General features: G+C 35.8%; 1 protein-coding gene across 1 annotated transcript; it reads right to left on the reverse strand.

Annotated features, from left to right (window-relative positions):
• Nucleotides 1-2,531: 2,531 nt before the first annotated feature.
• On the reverse strand, nt 2,532-16,668 carry LOC123534772 (transcription intermediary factor 1-alpha-like). Its single transcript, XM_045317195.2, has 2 exons — nt 16,504-16,668; nt 2,532-5,119 (listed from the first exon to the last, which is right to left on the reverse strand). Exon 2 carries the CDS (start codon nt 5,104-5,106, stop codon nt 4,075-4,077), a length of 1,032 nt encoding a protein of 343 aa, XP_045173130.2. The 5' UTR covers nt 5,107-5,119; nt 16,504-16,668; the 3' UTR covers nt 2,532-4,074.
• Between the last annotated feature and the right edge of the window lie 3,656 nt (nt 16,669-20,324).

Below are 20,324 nucleotides of genomic sequence, written 5' to 3' on the forward strand. Positions count from 1 at the left end.
CTTAGGCTGATTATTCATATCGATTATTTCATTATAGAAATCAAGGGTGCTTAGGGTAGCCGTGTATATTTATATGGAATTAGTTTGTATACAATGCAGTATAAAAGTATATATACTTACATTTGATCAGTTAAAACCTTCCAATAAACTTATTCATATTCACACAAATTTATATTTCCTCTTTCTCGTGCAGCTCGTGTTTTACGTACACTCCTTTTCAATAATAGGTTGTGCTTCATTATGTTTTATAATGCAAAGGTCAACCATCGGGGTCAAGTTGCGTCCACTATAGCAAAAACAATTACAGTAGGTACAGTGATCGTTTATACACAGTTCTTCATTTCAACTTAGATATTTAGTTTTATGACCTACAGTTTATTTCTTTCTTTAGATTTTATACAATCCATACAAAAGGTTACCTCTGATATCACAGAAATGAATGAAGGAGATAGATGTGGTTTTATCAACTTTGATACCGATCTTCCGTGCAGGAATGTGAATTAAGTTTCTGTCTAAACCGTAGCATACACTAATTCCAAACCGTTTACTGTTTTTCAATTATTTGTATCGAAACTGTTACACACTTGATACATGTGATTGACTTTGGTTGGTACTTTTCTGAAACATACCATACTTTTAGATCAGAGATAAGATAATTTATGTGAAAATATATTTTTTTAAAATACAATTGCAATAGTTTTCAAACGATCATTTAAAAAATTCGTTTTCGCTTTTTGGTAATAATCAGCACGTTTATATCACTTTCTAACTTAAACTGGCATGTTTTGATCTTTTTATATCAAATAACTTGCACCTTGGAATGAAAACTGAAAACTGAAAACAAAGATGTGTTAAATCGTACAAAATATTAAAAATTACGTGATGTTTTTGATTTTGACATTTTTTGCTCTGTAGAGGCCATATTGGACAGATCCAAACACACGGCTACCGGTGTAGTTACCATGCAGTGACCAGGGAGAAAACTAGATTGATATCTATATATTATATTGCTAGAATGGACATGATTATAAATATTATTTTGCCAACACAACTGACTAAGGATATGGGTCTATAATTAGATGGCAATGGTTTTTCCCCCTTTTTCAAAATTGACATGCCATTTGCATGTTTCCATAAACTACGATATGTTGTTTTTTCTTCTTCTGATTTTCTGATAGAGAGCGAATAAGTAAGATTTTCAGTGGTAAGGAGATAGTTTTCGATGTTTCTCTAAGCATTTTGTGACTTATTCCATTTGGTCCACTCGCTTTATTTATAACTAGAATAGATAAGATGTATGTTACTTCTTGTTCTGTAATAATTACGTTGTGTTTTTCAAAGATGTATCTGCTTTTAAGTTAAAATCTGGAAGATCAGTTTGCGAATCATCTAGTGTCGAGATAGTTTAAAACGTTCGCTCTATCTTCATCTGAGATGAAGTACTCGTTTTGATCATTTAACAATGGTGGTATATAGTCACTATTGAATGAATGTTCTTTTACCTGCATTCTGAAAAATTTCCAATATTGTCTTTGGCTACTGTGGTTTACGTTGTAGTGTAACTTGGGTTAAGGAACGTAGCATTCCCTTTGTATATTCATCCCTGTTCTACTTTCCCTTTCAACCCCCTCCCCCACCCCTCCCCTTCTCTATCCCTTACCCATTCCTCCCATTTATTTATATTTTGTATAAAATTAAAGTGTTCTTGATGAATTTTTGAAGCAACCCTTCTGTAAACTACCCTTACCTATTATCTTTTGATGAGCTAATTTCACTCATAGAAAGTTCTAAAGTGTTAAAAAAATAGTACTTTTGAATGTTTTTTCGTGTTATTTATTTTATTTCTTAACTTTTTGTAATTTGTCCAGTCTGAAATTAAGTTCGTCTTTGACTGATATTAGCATGTAAGCTATTTGCGACAGGTTGTAAGTTCTGTCGGATCATGTTATGAAATGTCCATAAAACAGAAGCTTTTAACTGATGGATTATATAAATTTCCCATTTTTCCTTAACCAAAAGTTATCCAAATGAAAGATCAATAAAACTGAAGAATAGTTTATTACCTGTACATTATGAATCCCTTAGTATCAGTTATAATGTGCATTAGTCAAAGCAAGGCAGTGATTAGGGCTACATAATTATATTTTTGTTTGTCCAGCACAAGTATTTATTTCAATCAAATTGGTCAATGTCTGTCTGTATTATAACGAATGTGATGTAACTTTAACAAACTTCACATTCAGCGGTCGTTACTTTTTGTCCTACGTGGAGTGCGCATGCGCGAAATTTTACTTCCGTTGCTAAGGAACGAGCCGAGTGTAAAGCCCTCTATATAGCAATATCGCAATAAAAGTATTTCCTGTTCAAATACTATGAAAGATTCCCGTCTGTTGGCTTTGCGACCAGCATGGATCCAGACCAGTCTGGGCATCCGCGCGGTCTGGTCAGGATCCATGCTGTTCGCTAACGGTTTCTCTAATTGCAATAGGCTTTGAAAGCGAACAACATGGACTCTAACCAAACTGCTCGGAAGCCCAGACTGGTCTGGATCCATGCTGGTCGCAAACACATTGTGTTGGTTTTCTCATGGCATGGCTCGTAGGTATAACAACTAACACAACAAATAACATTAAGGTTTTTGTTGTGTTCTACTTACTGGGTTAAGCCCGTCCGCTGAACTCAATAGGGAGAGCGCAGGTCTACGGATCGCGGGGTCGTGAGTTCGAACCCTGGGCGAGGCGTATGTTTTCCGTGACGATTTGATATAAAAGACATCGTGTCTGAAATCATTCGTCCTCCAACTCTGTTTCATGTGGGGAAGTTGGCAGTTTCTTGCGGAGAACAGGTTTGTACTGGTACAGACTCCAGAAACACTGGTTAGGTTAACTACCCGCCGTTACATAACTGAAATACTGTTGAAAAACGAAGTTAAACCCAAAACAAACAAACCTTACTGGGTTAACCCACTGGCATTTGTAGCCCTCTAATCATCTTATTACCTATAACAACTAACAAAACATACATACATTAATTCTTTTGTTGAAAACAATCTATTTACAGGAGCAGTTTTAACTATAGATAAAAATTGCAATCTTTTTACACAATACATGTTTATATAGTTACACTTCAATACGTTGCCTATTTACAGTTTCTGCGTTCCCTACGAAGAGTAACAGAATATAGAGTCATTGACTCGTCTTTTCCAAGTCTGCTTAAATCTCCGTTCAAGTTTCTCTTACTTCCACTATTATCCAACCTATAAAGTTTCGTTCACTTAAAGATTACCCATAACACTGTTTGTTTCACTGCAGTTAACTGTTGTCAAATGGAACAATTTGAATCCTGGTTTTTGTTAGGAACTGTAAGATACTTACCTGATAACAAAACTGAAACTGAAACTGAATAATTTGATTAAACGCCTATTTTAATACAATGATATATTCAATGGCGTTGTGTGTGTGTGCGTGTGTGCGTGCGTGCGTGCGTTCGGGTTTAACGTCTTTTTCAACAATTTTTCAGTCATATAAACGACGGTGTCTACTTGTAGCAGTGAGCACAATGCCCAACTTTATAATGCTGCCTCACTGAAATATCACGCCGTAGACACCTGACATGATACCCCACCCAGTCACATTATACTGACACCCGGCTGACCAGTCCTAGCACTACCCTCTGAATGCTGAGCGCCAAGCGAGGAAGCTACTATTAGCATTTTTTACGTCTATGGTATGACGCGGCCGGGGATCGAACCCACGACCTCTCGCACTCAAAGCGGACGCTCTACCACTAGGTCACCGAGGCGGTATCAATGGCGTTGTACATAATAATTATAATAATAGTCATTATGACGATACTAATAACGACAATAATAATAACAACAGCCTTATTGTAATAAATAGTCCTGGTCGCACCCCTTCCCTTGAGGTCATTTTACCCCTTTAACAACGTCACATCCTATGGCTGAGAATGTTCCATGTCTGAAATCACAGTCTTGTCCTTAATGTCCTTAATTTTGAAGTCTGAATGATCATATTCAAAAACATCAAATATCTCTCCCCAAACTGACAGCACCAGTTACACTCCAGAAACATTTTTAACTGATGTATAACCGTCAACTGAATCAGACAATTGAATTGAATTCGTTTGATATATCATATGGTTTTGTCTTTCATTCTGAAAGTCAGCAGCAATGTTTGTTTGCGCCTCTTCATCTGCTATCACGAGCGTTCCTAGACTTGTCCCTGTTTCCAGTAGCGAGTTGATAGCCGCATTTGGTCGAAATGTCCAGATGTCTACATGAGCGTTTTGTTGCAGTGTTTTAACATGTCTTAGGTGTTCTTTTATTGATTCTTTACATCTCTTGGCATATATGTACATCTTGTCGCTTTTATTTCCGGACTGTAGTTTCTTTAAGTCATCTAGTTGACATTCAATAATTCGTGTAGTTTTCTTGCATTGGTTCAGTAATGATTCTGTCACCTGGTTCTCTTTAGAAAAGAGGTGTTCAATTTCATCGGAAACTAGGCCCTCCCATCTGTCTAGTGTGAGGTTTATTTTCTCTCTGAACATATGGATATCTGCTTTAACCTTGTCTTGATTTTCTTGAATTAGCGTCTTGTTCATTTTTGCGGATTCTGTAAATCCTTTAAAATCTTCAAGTATTTTCTCTAAGGACATTAAAAGACTTTCGTATTCGGGACTTGTTATGTAATTCTTGGAAACTCCTGGAATAAAATCTTTCTTGCATATTCTGTGATTCTTCGCCATACAAGTACTGCAGCCTAGGCTTTTGTGCATTTGACAGAAGTACTCTATAACTTTACCAATGTGTTGATCACACTTTTCTGACATGTCCTTTGATGTAAATAGCGGATCTTGAGGTTTGGTGATGGTATGGTTCCTGCAAGGGGCTGGTTTCCTGTGGCTTTTAAGACATTCCTCGCAAAGATGCTCGGCACACTCATGACAATAGCCATAGGCTGGTACCCGACATCTATCCCGTTCGCATGGCAGACAGTGCCTGCTGAACTGATCTCCGTCATCAAAACTACGAGAAAAGGGTGAAAAGAAATTCCTCTCTCCCTCTCTGTTTCCAGAAACTTCCATAATTCACTAGTATCTGTAATTAAAATGCAAGTCATTGTGAACAGTTCGAATCAGAATTGTATTATTACATTACATTTCGGCATAGTTTACTATAAGTTGCCTTATGACGGGTCGGTATTACGATAGGATTTTTCTTTAAATAAAACGAAAAAGACCGAAGCCATCGAATCCCATAGAGACTTTTTACCTTGTTTTCTGTGCGAGCAATTGCAAATACATTGGCAAGCTGAGGACCAGCTATTGCACTATAAACCCAAAGAGACTCTTTCTAAATTAGAGTTGCTTCCATTTTGTGTAACTGCTAGATGATAAATCATTATATTATTGTTATGTGCTTCACAGATCTTTCAGCGTCAGTTATATTTAACAATCAGCATAACAAAGGGGCCACTGAATAGCTTTTGCAAACGGCTAACCTTGTCTATTTTACTGTAAGCAGAACAGCAGAACATAGGAGTTTTACCCTGGTTATAAACGGAGAGGTGTGGGGCTTTTAACTAAATTAACGGATCATTAGGAGATTGTGTTAGTCATAATCCTTATGCAAAGTATGCAACTCCTACAAAATTATTCTCACATCATATTGTATATTTACAGATATCTTATTTCTAGACTAATGATAATTCGGTGGTCTGTATTTGGAAACTCGCTCTATGCAAAACATTCCTAAGTATTACGTTATAGGGAATCGATCCCTCTACGGTAACAAGCGATATACCGAATGAGATATATACTATCAAATTAACAGAGCGTTTTACTTCGGAAGAATACACTTTTTCCTTGTGCTTAATAAGCGTCCATATAACTTGTCCGAACCGCAGCGTCTTGCACATCAGTACAAATATGGCCATTGTTGTCTTTAGTCCAAACTCTACATTTAAAATGATACGGAATCGATCCCTCTTCCGTAACATGCGATATACCCAATGAGATATTTACTATCGTTCTTCCGTGCTGCCATTAGACAGTTCTTTTCAAATTTTATGGGAGTTAAAGTCGGATCGATCCCCGATTGAGGCAGTGCCTTATTTCATATTATTGACTATATCGGGGTTGCCTAAAATAATGCATAGCACTATTTTAATTGTGTCGTTATTTCATTTACTGGTACACATACGGAAATATCAAAAAACCTAAACCTTGAACCCCATACAGATGTATCTATAAACCATAAAACACGCGTTTGCTTAACTACACTGAAACCCTTATCTGAAGTATGAAGCGAAATCAAATTATTCAGAGAATTAACGTGCTGTCTAATAACTAGTTCATATTTACAGAGCATGAATGAGCACTTTTGGACAGATTCGGTTTTGAAATCAATGAGCCTGGAAAAGTTTCCTACACGAAATGCAATGCTTGCCATTACATATTACTTAAAGGTACACCTGACCCAAATTTTGCATTTGAAAATTTTAACAAGTACTATACATAGATTATGTAAACATAAAATTAACAAGTTTATTTATATCAACATTACTATGCATTAGGTTTAATACAAAAATATAGTACATATATAGCTAAACATAGTGTAAACACTAAACAACTGGAAGATTTTTTAAAAAGTGTTTTGTTACTACATGTCATATTTTTATTTAGCATTTTAAGTAAAGATATAAAAATATATAAAATATCTTTAAATACGATAATTAATGACTTCAGACTGTTGAGCATAAGGACCCATGCTCGGGTTTTACCTTCAGTTCATAGTAAATAGATAAGAGCGAATATCGTTTAGATAAAAGTATCAGATTGTTAAATTTACAAATGTTACAAGTCAGTTAAACTGTCAAACACTTGAATACATTAGATGAAACATACATGCCTGATAACCTTACACTGTTTAACGCCGTTTTTAAGTTATGCAACGGCCGGTGTAACATTGTAAACTGATCCCCATAGAATAATGACCCCACCCCGGTCATTATTCTATATAGAATAGTGACTCCCCGCTCCCCGGTCATAATATTAATATATAATAATGACTCCCGCACACGTAGAAAAGTGACCCTCGCATAGAATTGTGACCCCTATAGAATAACGCCCCCTAACCCAAACCCTAACCCTAACCCATCTAAGGTACACTTACAATATAATTATCCCCCACCGATAGGCATCGGAGGAAAATATATGGTAATGGCACCCGTCCGTGCATGCGTCCGTGCAACATTTTTGTGACCGCAACTCCTCATTCATTATTGGACGGAATTGATTCAAATTTTCAGGGATTACTACTATTAATGCTTAGTTGTGGAGGAAGAAATACATCTTGGATTTGCTTAACCCGTTCTGGAGTTATGGCCCTTTTTTCAAATGGCATAGGAGGGAGATATGGCTGTCATTCGACTGCAGCCCTTGTTTTGTTTTTTTTTTTCTAGGAAGTGGTCCTGGCTTCCCTGGTTTCTTTAAAATCACATTACAACTTTATATATAAGTCGTGACGGGTATCGTAACAGAAACTTGGTTAACATATTGTGCAATGGCTTTGACTGTTATAAAGGGGTATAATAATTGCTCAATACGTGTTACTTAAAACCTCTTGAAAAGTAACAAAAATCACCCAAACCTCCAGGGGAATGACTTTATTTTATCTGTAGGACATGAAAATAAGAAGCGACAGACTCGCCCGCACTCTGAGAGACATGTTGTTTTTAACCATGACGAGAACTGACCTAGATTTTAACCATATATCAGTAAGAGCAGTCTGTCGCTTCTGACTATTGACAATAAATAACAAATGCTGATCGAATGGGATAAGGCCGTGACTTTTATTATTATAATATAATTACAGAAAATTAATGAAATATCATGGCATATTGTATGAGATAGAAGTATCATGAAATGAAGCATGAAATGATAGATTTCTAGCCAAATTGCATAGAAACAAAATAGGCAACGCTATGATGCTGAAGCTCTAAATTTATGATAAGTACACATGTACTAGACAATGGAAGGAGAATGAAACAAAATTGCAAATTCTGCTAGCAAATCCAGCTGCCGAAATTCCGAGGCCAAGATGCTCAACGAATTCTCAACATCATGATAATGGATTTTGCTCTGATTGCCTAAATTATACTGGTGATTGTGTATACAATATGCCATACCGAAATGCACAAAGTGTGTTGAGGGCCACCAAATATTTTATGAAATAAAATTCATCCATAAAATGGTACATTGAATATTGTATCTAATTACTGAATAGCCACATGCAAGCATTCGTTTCTTTAATAATACCAGATTTTCCGGATAATTTACTTTCAAAGATGGCAATATAAGCTATATTCAACTCTATTTGGCCATTATTTCTCTTGATTTTATCTGATCAACAATATGCAGCAGTTACTTTTTCCCTGATAATTTGTTGGATCTAACCCGAAATAGGTCAGGTGGTAATCTTTATGAGACGCGCACTTTATAATTCAGCCATTATTCAAGTATGTAATTACTTATATTTGAATAGATCAAAAAATTTACTTAATAGTGTTTTGCTTACCCTGCTAGCAAAGTTTCCATTTACTTTCACCAGTCTAAGGTGAAAGAACTCTACCGAGGTCATGCCACCCTGCCACTCCGAGTTTATATTTAGAATTAGCAAAGTCTCATGTAAACCACCACATGGTTCGACAGTGCTCTCAGGCTGCGCTTCTATTCCTAGTGTATTGTTTGACTCGACAGTGCTTCTTCCTTGGTTCCGGTATAATGACATATATCGACAGCACAACGCCTGTGACAAGAGGATATAGAAGCTGCATACACAAGCAACTAAATAAAAGTAAATATAGTATCAAAATTATTATCTATTATGTTGGGTTAACCCCCTCGGAATCAAATAACTAAATAATAGAAATACTATACAGATGTTGATTATTGATAAATGATTTCGTGATTACGATAAAGTCACAAAGCGCACAGCCCTGGATTTGGCAGTGTGGACGAAATTATTAAATAGATGGCGGCATTAAGATACCATACTATTGCAATATTCAAGAATCAGTGTTACTGCAATTCCTGTACGACTAAGCCACTGGCAGTGTAATACGGAATATTTTCTTACATAATACATGCATGCGCAGGCACCATCTAGCACTGAAAACACAGTCAAAGTCGTAATTCGAAAGCAAAATTTATATGACATATGCCGTTCAAATCAGTTCGATCAAATTAACCTCCTTAGAAATTTTTATTTAACAAAAGCCACAGTAAAACAATTTAATTACAAGCGTAAACATAGATATTACAGACATAAACCAATGTATAGTCTGTATCATATACGGTAGAACACGGACCAAATACAACTTTTCAATAACATCGACTTTTTATCTTTCGCTTCTACGACATCCACATCAAAATAGTTTTTGATAAAAAGCGTTAACATAAATAATGTGGTCATAAACCGATTTAGATGGCAGAACAAAATGGACCGCAGACAACGGTTTAATAACATGTAGCTTTTACCTGACTACTTACCTTCAGGTAATGCTACCAAATAACATATTTTAACTACTTTACCCAACACCAGCATAAATTTCTGTTGTCCACATGCCTGTTTTCTTTACCCATCGCCCAAAAGAAATTTACTTTCAATACCTGCTTAAAATAAAACAAAACTGTTAACAATAGATTGTACTGCTGTATAATGAATAAAATGTGACGCAATCTAATACTTAATGTATGATTAATTTAAAACCATTTCCAGTTTCGGAAGGTCAACATAGTACTGCTGTAATTATTACCCGATGTACAGTAAAATGCATAGTCTAATCATCATCATCATAATCGCCACCACCATCATCATCATCACAATATTTTAATTTTGCGTTCAAAGGTATGATTACTAGCCCGACGTCATCATCAACGTCATCATCATCATGAGGATACCATCAAAATTATAAAATTAGAACAATTAGTAAATAACCACGATGTTATATTTCTTAAACTAGAGCTGCTTTTGAAAAAGGCGCATATCCCACAACTGCCTTAGCAGACTTTCAGTGCTTTGATTATAACGCGACAGCCTTATCAGACTTTCAGTGCTTTGATTATAAAAACAAGTTTCAAGGGCCTTCATTCCGAAGTGCCTGAGCCGATTTGGCAAGTTAACGAACTTGGCCGAGATATTATGATCAAACACATTTTCGTCAAATTTGGTGAAGATCGGATGTGAAATGTTCATCTTAGAGTGCGGACAAATTTTTGTGACAGACGGACATATGGACACAGACAGACAGACACGCACGCACGCACGCACGGACACACGGACACACACACTCACAGAGGAATAAATAATAAATGGCGACCACACCACTATGCGGACCTGCAAAACTGAAAAGATAAGTTGATATCCAACGCACAAAATACTGGAGAATACTATTCCACAAACTGATAAATTTGTTTAGTTATACATTGTACGCAACAGACACGGGTGCAAAGGTGAGGATCGGGCACATTGTGCCGCGCAATAGATAACCCTCCAAGCAATCAACTGCACTAAAAGGTAAAACGTAAAGGTAAAGGTAATTTTATTTACCGTCGCTTTGTGAAAATTTAACATAAGTTTTGCAGAGCTTTTGAGCGACCCTATTTTAAGAACAGTTAAAACCATTTATACCTTACCCCCAGCAGTTTGCTGGTACCCATTTACAGCTGGGTCGACTGTGGCAAACGTGATAAAGTGCCTTGCCCAAGGACACACCGCAATGGGAGTAGCCAGGATCCGAACCAGGGGCCTTCACCTCCGTGGGAAAGCGTCTTAGCCCTCTTGACCAATGCGTCCACTAAGCGGCACTCAAGGACATAAACAGGGGGGTGATGTCTGTTTCAACATACCCAAATGTTAGAGGTTTGTAGCAAAGTGATCCACAAATATATAAAATATATAATATGTACTGACTTACAAGTACACATTTATAAACAACTTTCGACGGGTCAAAGACCAATTGGCCGAAGAGTTGTAATCCCTGTTTAATATAAGATACAGTCAATTCGAGGAATTTGGTTGAACGGCCGACCATGTAGGCCAAGCCCCCTCTAACGGTTAAGAAGCGCACGCCCTTAACACCAATAATAAGAGAAGGCCAGTCGAACGCCAAACTTAAGATGCTGATCTAGTGGCCAACCTAGGAAGTGAGCTTGAATTTTAAGATACTACCGCAGTATCACACCTTTAAAAGGCATACCAAAATTGTGGATCATATAAATTTTATATAGCTCACGTGATCAACACGGACAGCGTAAAAAAGCATTTTTGAACAAACAAACAAACAAACAAAATTAATTCTCCTGTACGAGTGCGTTGGACCAGTATCTCCTCTGAGAGACGTAATATCAACGTCAGTAATAAATTGATAATCATTGTGATCATCATCCAAATCGTCCATTCCAATATCATCATAAGAATCGTCTTGACCACTAGGCGTGTTCACCAACATCGACCTTTTCTGTACATAAATCTACTAAATCCGTTCTAGTATACTTAGTATTATAACCATCTGCAACGACAGCAACATGACCATAATGGACAGCATGATAAATTATTACGCTTTATAAGTATTCAACTGCTAGTAGCAACAACCATAGAAAGATGCGTTCATTCATTCTCAATTTTCAATCGTTTTTTAATTTTTGCATTTCATTTGTAATAGAGTGTATATCTAAGGCAGTAGTGAAACAAATAAAATGTTGTTGATAATGCTGTTGTAAAATATGCACGTATTGAGGCCTTCGGTCTTGAAATGTTCAAAGATATTTCATTTATTCGTTGAGGATAGTCGTTTAGTTTTGACTGTATAAGCAGTGTAAACTTTGAGCTTTCATCCTAAATTATTAGAATTTTGCGACGTGTCAAATCTTCGACATGAGACATGTAAAACTGTCACCCAATATCCAAAACACAACGTCCCAACAAAACGGCAACAAACAAATAATGACGATTGCTTCTACTTTTCAATAGAGACGGGGATTTCCCTCGAAAAGAACACAGTGCCTGATACCGCAAACAACAAATGACTGTTGGACACAAACAACACATGAAAACATCCATTCATGTGCCCCAGCGGCCAACCACTGCAGCCTTGCACCCTTCTTTAATTTAATGAAATACACTGTAAAGGAAAAAGACAATTTGTTCTAAACTTATCTGCATTTTTCTTGCATCCTCCTCTCTGTGGCAACATTGCTGGAAAACGCCAGCTCTTCAAACATGTGATGAACATGTTTTTATACATGAAGTGTCGACTTGCCTGCTTAGTTATTTGTGAAGGAATGAACCGGTTTGAAATATAACACTGATCAAAACGACCCAACCCGTGAACCACTCGTGCGTGAAAGAGATTAATCGAGGCACGTTATATTATATGGACTGGATAAGAGTAACAGAAGCAGAAATTATAGCTCATGCGTACCTACTGAAAAATAACATAGATTTATTTCTCAAGAGAACATAAATTCCTATATTTCAATATTATACTGAAATTTGAACAACATCTTTTTGTCATGGGCGTCACATGTCATAAAACGTGGGACTTCCCAACAACCGATTTGCATAATGTATGCCTTATATTGATATATTGGTTGACTTTTTCTACTTAAAAACGATTGAAATATAACAAAAATACCCAAAATACAAAGAAGGATGTCTCTTCTACAATATACTGAAAATTAAATAATTTCTAACGACGAGGAACGTCATAGGTAATAAAACCACTGGGCTACCTCATACCAGTTTCGCCTATTTTGGAGGTATATATGAGTGATATAAAGGTGACATAATGAAGATTAAAGGTATTTGACATCACTTTCAGGAGTAGCATAAACCATTGACATTGTGCTTTTCCACGTAAAAATTGCCTTTTTACAATCTTGCACTCCAGAAAATGAACTATTTTACCGTCAACAGCATTTTTTCGTAATGAGCCCGCGAGCCCATGCTATTACGAAATAAGTACAACATGTAGGATGCAATAACAAAATGATGTTTCCATTAAAATTTCGGACAAAATCACCATTATTATAAGTTCCAGAATGCTTACACTACATTGTACAGAAGGTAAATTAATAATTATTTACATGTATGCGTAACATAATTATACGTTATACCTTGCATATAATGCGCTCACAAAGTCACGAGGCTGTAAACGGTACTAAATTAAAGGTACTGTTAAAGAATCTTGGAAAAATCTTGGAAAAATAAAACTTAAGCCTATTGAAATACTTGAAGCATGAAACTTTTATAAGTAACAAAAAGATTTAGAACTAAACATGTTCTAAACAAAAAGTCATGCACCTTTTAAAGTAGGAGTTTCGTGATCTATGTTCTAAGTATGTTCTACCGTGTACCTTGAAAGTTACATGGGTTCAAAGTTGCAAAAGGATTCCTTTATGTATCCCCCTTCCATTAGGTCATCTGTTTCTATTGGCAAAGGTTTGATACGGTGAAAAAGTATCCCTTTGGGGAGATCTGTCCGCTTGAATAAGCAAGAGCGCTACCATTGCGCCACTGAGGCTCACAAAAGTGGTAAGTATTTAAAAGAGGATGCGTAATTCGGCCTCAACCGGGATAGCTGGTTTTTAAGATGCGTTGTTATGACGCCGCAATTTAAAGAATAGAGTGCATTAAGGTGGCTTGCCAGTCTTCTTTGACGCCGGTCGACGTAATAATGGTCGAAAAGTAAAGATACCGTATTGTCCTGATATTTGGTATTCATATACAAGGACACCTCTCCTTTTGATCTTAGAGTAGCACCATACGAGCTTCGCTGGACGGTTTGGTCGACGGAAAACGATTCAATTTACTAACGACTTATGCAGACTTTTTGCTATGAAAATTCCACTCTAGTTTATGAAGCATATATTTGCATCGCGTGCATCACTGAAGTAGCCTAAACGTCATCCGACGTAACACAAGTTTCACCGTTACAAAATCTTAATTTAATTGCTGTTTGTGAAAAAAATCACGGTAAGACCCCTATTTTCTATTTTATAAATTTGTGCATATCCATATTATTCATATTCAGTTAACGCCCTCTTTTAGATAGCCAGAATTGTCTAGTTTTCAGGCGGCGAGGATGCCTGGGTTTCAATCCAGTAACGCTGGGTTGCTTACCGGAACTACTCTAGTTGAGTGGGAAACATGTGTTTCATAATTTCCAGCGTCCCCACCCGGGAATCGAACCCGGGCCGCTGGATAAGGAGTCAACGACCTTAACCACTTGGCAACTCCAACCAAATACTTAAGCAAAATCACTGAAAGTGACAAGTGGTTTGAATCATTTTCCGTAGGCCAAATCTCTCACCTAAGTTTGTATGGTGAGGCTTTTGCTTTATTTTTAAAGGATGATCTCAATTGCTATTAAGAAAACATGACCAGAATCATTTCAGATGACTAATAAATGATGATATTACACTGTTTGTAAACAAAACCAAATTATCCTCCAGCCTAAATATCGGTTCTCTCTATTTCTGTAGTAACCTTAAAACGACTTAGGTATAGGAGCCGCGCCATGAGAAAACCAACATAGTGGGTTTGCGACCAGCATGGATCCAGACCAGCCTGCAACAACAACGACAAATATAAGCAATAGAAATACGACAGTGACTTGAATTGATAAAGAGTATGTTAGTAATAGGTTAGGTGGGGGTCAATATTTTATAGATAAAATCGGAGGGGTCATTATTTTATAAGGAGTGTCAGTATTTTATAGAAAATGGGTCATTATTCTATATAAAATAATGACCGGGTGGTCAGTATTCTATGGGGGTCAGTTTACAACGTTTATACAGGCAGTTAATCTGATAAATGTTCCTGGATTATGTACAAACCTGTTCTCCACAAGTAACTTCTATAAACTAATAACATAACTTCTCCACATGGATCAGAGGTGGAGGACAAATGAGTTTAAACACAAAGTCTTTTATCAAATTGCCAAGGAGAACTATGGGACACCGCAGCTGTCTTTTGTCGGGACATTTCATGTTATCATGTCAGAGTGTGGAGTTAATCTGTCAAAACAGTGTCTTATTATATTAACTAGTCATGCAGTCTTCTCAAACTATGATGTTAACCTGTCAAAGCAGTGTCTTATTATGTCAAAAAGCTATGTTATCATGTCAAAGTGAGATGTTAACTTATCCAAACAGTGTCTTATTTTTTCATAAAGCTATGTTAATATGTCAAAGTACTGTGTGATCTTGTTTGCAGAGCGTGTTATTATGTTAAAACTCTAGACAAGATCATTGATACTTTAACAAGATAACGTAATTTTTTTGCATAATATGATACTGTCTTGACAAGTTAACACAACACTTTGGCATGATAACTAATTAACGTAATAAGATACTGTTTGGACAAGTCAACATGATAACTTAGCATATTGACATAATAAGACACAGTTTTGACAAGTTAAAACAACACTTTGACAAGATATCATAGCTTTCCAACATAATAGCACGCTCGGTAGACATGATCACGTGGTCCTTTGACATAATAACATAGCACTTAACATAATAAGACACTGATTTGACAAGTTAACAATTTACGTTGACACGATAACATGCCTAGTTTACATTATGACACTATTAGGATATGTTAGCATCGGTACATGTACCTTAAAAGGGTAACATATTTTTTTAACATAATAACACGCTCTGTAGACAAGATCACAAGATCACGCGATATTTTAAAAAGATAAGATAGCTTTTTAACATAATAACACAATATACAGACAAAGATACTGCTTTGACATGAAGACATGGCTAGTTAACATAATAAGACACTATTTGGACAAGTTCAAATTACCCTTTGACATGATGGCAAAGCTGTTTGACATAATAAAACACCGTTTCGACAAGTTAACATCACACTTTGACATAATAACAGAACTTTTTAGCATGATAAGACTCTGCTTAGACAAGTGAACATCACGCTCTGACAAGACAACATCAAATGTCCCGATGTAAGACAGCTGAGGCGTTCCATAGAGAACAAATGCCTCGCCTGACGATCGAACTTACGATCTTGAAATCTGTAGATATGCTCTCTCCCTATTGAGCTAAACGGGTGGGTTTAATAACAATATATTAAATGATATGTTGACAAACCCGTTTTGATAACTGTCTTTCTCTTCACGTGCAAGTTGAAATAAATGTAAAAAAAACCTCCAAAGTTACCACATATAATTAACTTACTTATGTATGTCATATATACAAAATAGTTATTTGATTTTATTTTTCATTTTAAATTTAACTGTAACAATAAAAGAGGCATATCAAGTAAATGACGTGGACATGTATAAAATTAATCAAATCCTTCCGTGACTTTCAAATGCATTTATGTAAAGAAATATTGTCATGAATAGGATTTTTATCAAAACTATCGACATGTCAACATGTGAAAATGCTTACTTAATTGTTATTCTATCCACACAATAAATTCCTATCAAAGCTCTCAAGAGAAATGTATGTAAATCTAAACAGTCCTAAACATTATCTAACATTGCGGACTATTGCATTTATCTGAGCATTTTGATAACTATCAACTTGTGTACTTACAAGTACACAGATCCACTTTATTATAATTCAATGTCATTTATAAACCAGCATCAGAAGGCTCGACACTATAAATATCACGCAATTACTTTTTCATATTTTGATTTTTTTTTACTGCACTTTATCGGGCCATGGTCTAATTTTAATGTCTGTATACACAGGCATGTCTTTGTAGCTCTAGAAACTCCGACTGCATGTTTGTGCATATTAACCATGTAAGTTGTAGCTTAGTTCAGACGGCAATGAAAACGTTTTTACACAGTTTAAACCATTTGTGTACAACGAGAACAGAACACAACAGAACAGAAGTTTAGAACAAATGAAAAATGAAATTGAGACATTTCAACTTTAAATGATCCTTTGTTGGTCACAAAGAGAATGACTGTGTATTTTAAAGTCGGTATGCCGGTTACCTAACAATGTCCTATATTCAGTAGAAACTGAATTTAAGTTTCCAGCCAATCAACAGCTTTACACCAAATGTATACCCTTAAATATATGAAATAGAATTATAACAAAAACCTAAACATATGTAAATACCAGAGTATTAATAAGCATTGAAATGGATTGAAGCTTGTATTAAAATGATATTTTCCAAAAATGTCGCTCATGACACGTCATGACACGTCGTAAATGATATGTCACAAATGAGGTTCACATGCTTAGCCATACTAAAAGAGGAAGGAAGGACTGCAATTTAGTAACAAGATGACAATGGTAAATACAAAACAATATTGCTTCCGTTGAGGAATGAACTCGGAATTTCAGTGACATCTTGTCTCAGTAACGCTTACGATTATGAAATGATATATAAGTGACCAAAGGTGTAAACGTGTATATAAAATATACATAACCCCACACTTTTTTCCCTGCTTTGGGGCACCGGGTCACAAATAGAACAGTCTGTCATCAAACTTCTATGCGCAATAATCATTACATCAATGTCGGACTATTTTACACAAATGATCTCCCTTTTAACACAGTTTACTAAATATTTATTTGCACTTAATAAAAAAATTATAAGAAGAAACATAGAAAATAAGAACAATATCACGTGGATAATTTAAACACTGGCTACCGATCTGTACTGGTTCTTAGATTTTAATTATGGGGTAACCAAGCAAGATAGTGTAATCTGGGTTTAGTCCATCGCAATTACCAGCATTTATCATCCCCCTTCATCATAGGCTGCATCCCGATTGGTTAGGTATCTAGTTGCGGGGAAGCTAATTCAGTTTATTTGTAATCGCGCTTATTGTGATAATCAACAATTATTTTCATCTTTGACCATGGTGCTAATCCTTGAAAGGGAAAAATATTATTTTTGGTCAGGGAAGTTTATCTTGTATATTCGCTAACTTGAGAAAATTAGAGCTTAATTTTGTTAAACTTTAGGATAGAGGCTAGCTGGCAAAAGCGCATGCTAGGGCTGGTCGGTACATGTCCCTGGGATTTTCTCTATTTCTGACTCTAACTAAACATAGCGGGAAATTTCATTGTGACCATAATTGTTTTTCCTACATATATATTGCTACGTTTATGTGACGAAAATCTTTGTTTTAGTTCTAATGTCCAAAAGAAATTTATCGTGTACTTATTATGCAAAATTGCAGGTTTAAGTTCTGATTCACTAAATAAATACATGGTGTATTTTTGATTTTATGAACGGTAGGTTGTGAACTGTCAACAATTTTATGTTATAGTTATATTATAATGTTATAGCATTAGCGCTGTAATTCAATTCGCGTAGAGTGGTGGATTAAAAATCAAGTTAATGTATTAAAGTTATTACCCTCCCTCCAAAAATATATGCATGTGGGCAACATAAAGTATAACTGAAAATAGTTTGCGCTTAAAAACTACAAAAGGGGTTTGGACTACAGCCGCCAAACTTCATTGTATGATTGCCTGTGGCCAGTAAATGACCCATTGGTGTTGCGGTCATTATGTCAAAGTCCCAGGTCACAGTGACCACTAGACTGAAAATGGTTTCAGCTCAATATCTAAAAAGCAATTTTGCTTAATGTTTTCAAACTTAATAGAATGATTTTCTGTGGTTGTTTTTATGATGAATCTTTTACTTTCTGGTTAAATTGGTCAAAGGTAAAGGTTACGTTCACCACGCGGTTAAAAACAATTTCCGTATAATAATTAATAACTAAATAATCATTATGTCTACAGCTTTTTGAAATTTACAGAATTTATGTCGTTGATCAACAGATGACCCACAATATTTTTTTGGGTCAGTTGTTCAAAGGTCAATGTCAAAAAGACATAGAAACTGAAAACGGTTTCCAAACGATTACCTTACGCACAATTCTTGAAAAGTTGCATGAACATATACTATAAAGGAAACACTTGCTGCTTGACAAATAGATGTTCATATTTGATTGTTGCGTACACATTAACTTGGTAGCAGTTACTTTCTAAGATATAATCTAAATGAATGGCCATAAGAAGGTTTATTAGAATGATAACGTAACATTTGCAGTGCTTGTTACATATTAATTCCACAATGATTTAAATGTTCGTTATACATTTTCGTACGACATAGCTTATATAATTATTTGTTTGATTACATTTTTTGCGACCGTTATGTAATTTTTATGGTAACGTATTTAAAATCGGATAAAAAGACTAACCTGCAAACCAGAAAGCTTTGACAAAATACTTCCTATGTAATGGGCTGTTAAATATATACGGTATATGAGAAAGACATGTCAGTATCTGAGTATAGCTATAAAGCACTATGATGGACGCCGAAGACTCAGATTTTTTTCAGAATCACTGTGTTTGTATGTAGCCAATAACAGCTCTGTTACTATAGAAACGGACACTTAGACAAGCTTTTAAACAGCTTTTAAATTAAAGTAAACATTTTCAGCCTTTTATTGATTCCAAGGAAATGTAGCCTCGGGACATGGGGCGGATAGAGTCTTTATAAATTTCCATAATTTGCTGAATTCTTCCCACGATTTTTCCATTTTGATTGTTTTTTCTTATTGTTTTTGGGTTTAACGCCGTTTTTTCAACAGTATTTCAGTTTTGTAACGGAGGGCAGTTAAGTTAATCAGTATTCATGGATTCTGTACCAATACAAATATGTTCTCCGCTAGTAACTGCCAACCTTCCCACATGAATCAGAGGTGAAGGACGAATGATTTCAGAAACAATACCTTTTATCGAATCGTGATGGTGAACATGCGCTCCGCCCAACGATCGAATACATGACCCCGCGATCCGTAGATCTGTGCTCTCCCTATTGAGCTAAGCGGGCGGGCTTTTTCCATTTTGAATAATTTCCCATTTTTTCAGTTTTCAAATGCTGTTATTAAAATGTCATAGGAAATGTAGGAAAATGGTTGTTGGTAACCGATCTTATTGGGAAGATAGGTGGGTCGAAAGTAAATCAATTGTCACGGCCATTTTCAGATGAAGTAGGTGGTTTGAACTGTTAAATATATTATTCCCTTGTTAAAATTCAAACGGCTTTGAAACTGGCGTTTTAAGGAACAATATTTAAGCGTTTAAATCATATTTCAAAAACTAAGTGCGAAAACACGTGAGTTTCCAAAAATTAAAGTCAAATGAAAAACACTGCTTTAAGTAAATATTCTGAAAGGGTCATTGTCTCCACTCTGCTGTTGATTTTTCCATAGGAAATGACTCAGTAGGAC

Source organism: Mercenaria mercenaria, chromosome 12, assembly GCF_021730395.1.
Source record: "Mercenaria mercenaria strain notata chromosome 12, MADL_Memer_1, whole genome shotgun sequence".
Lineage (NCBI taxonomy): Eukaryota > Metazoa > Mollusca > Bivalvia > Venerida > Veneridae > Mercenaria > Mercenaria mercenaria.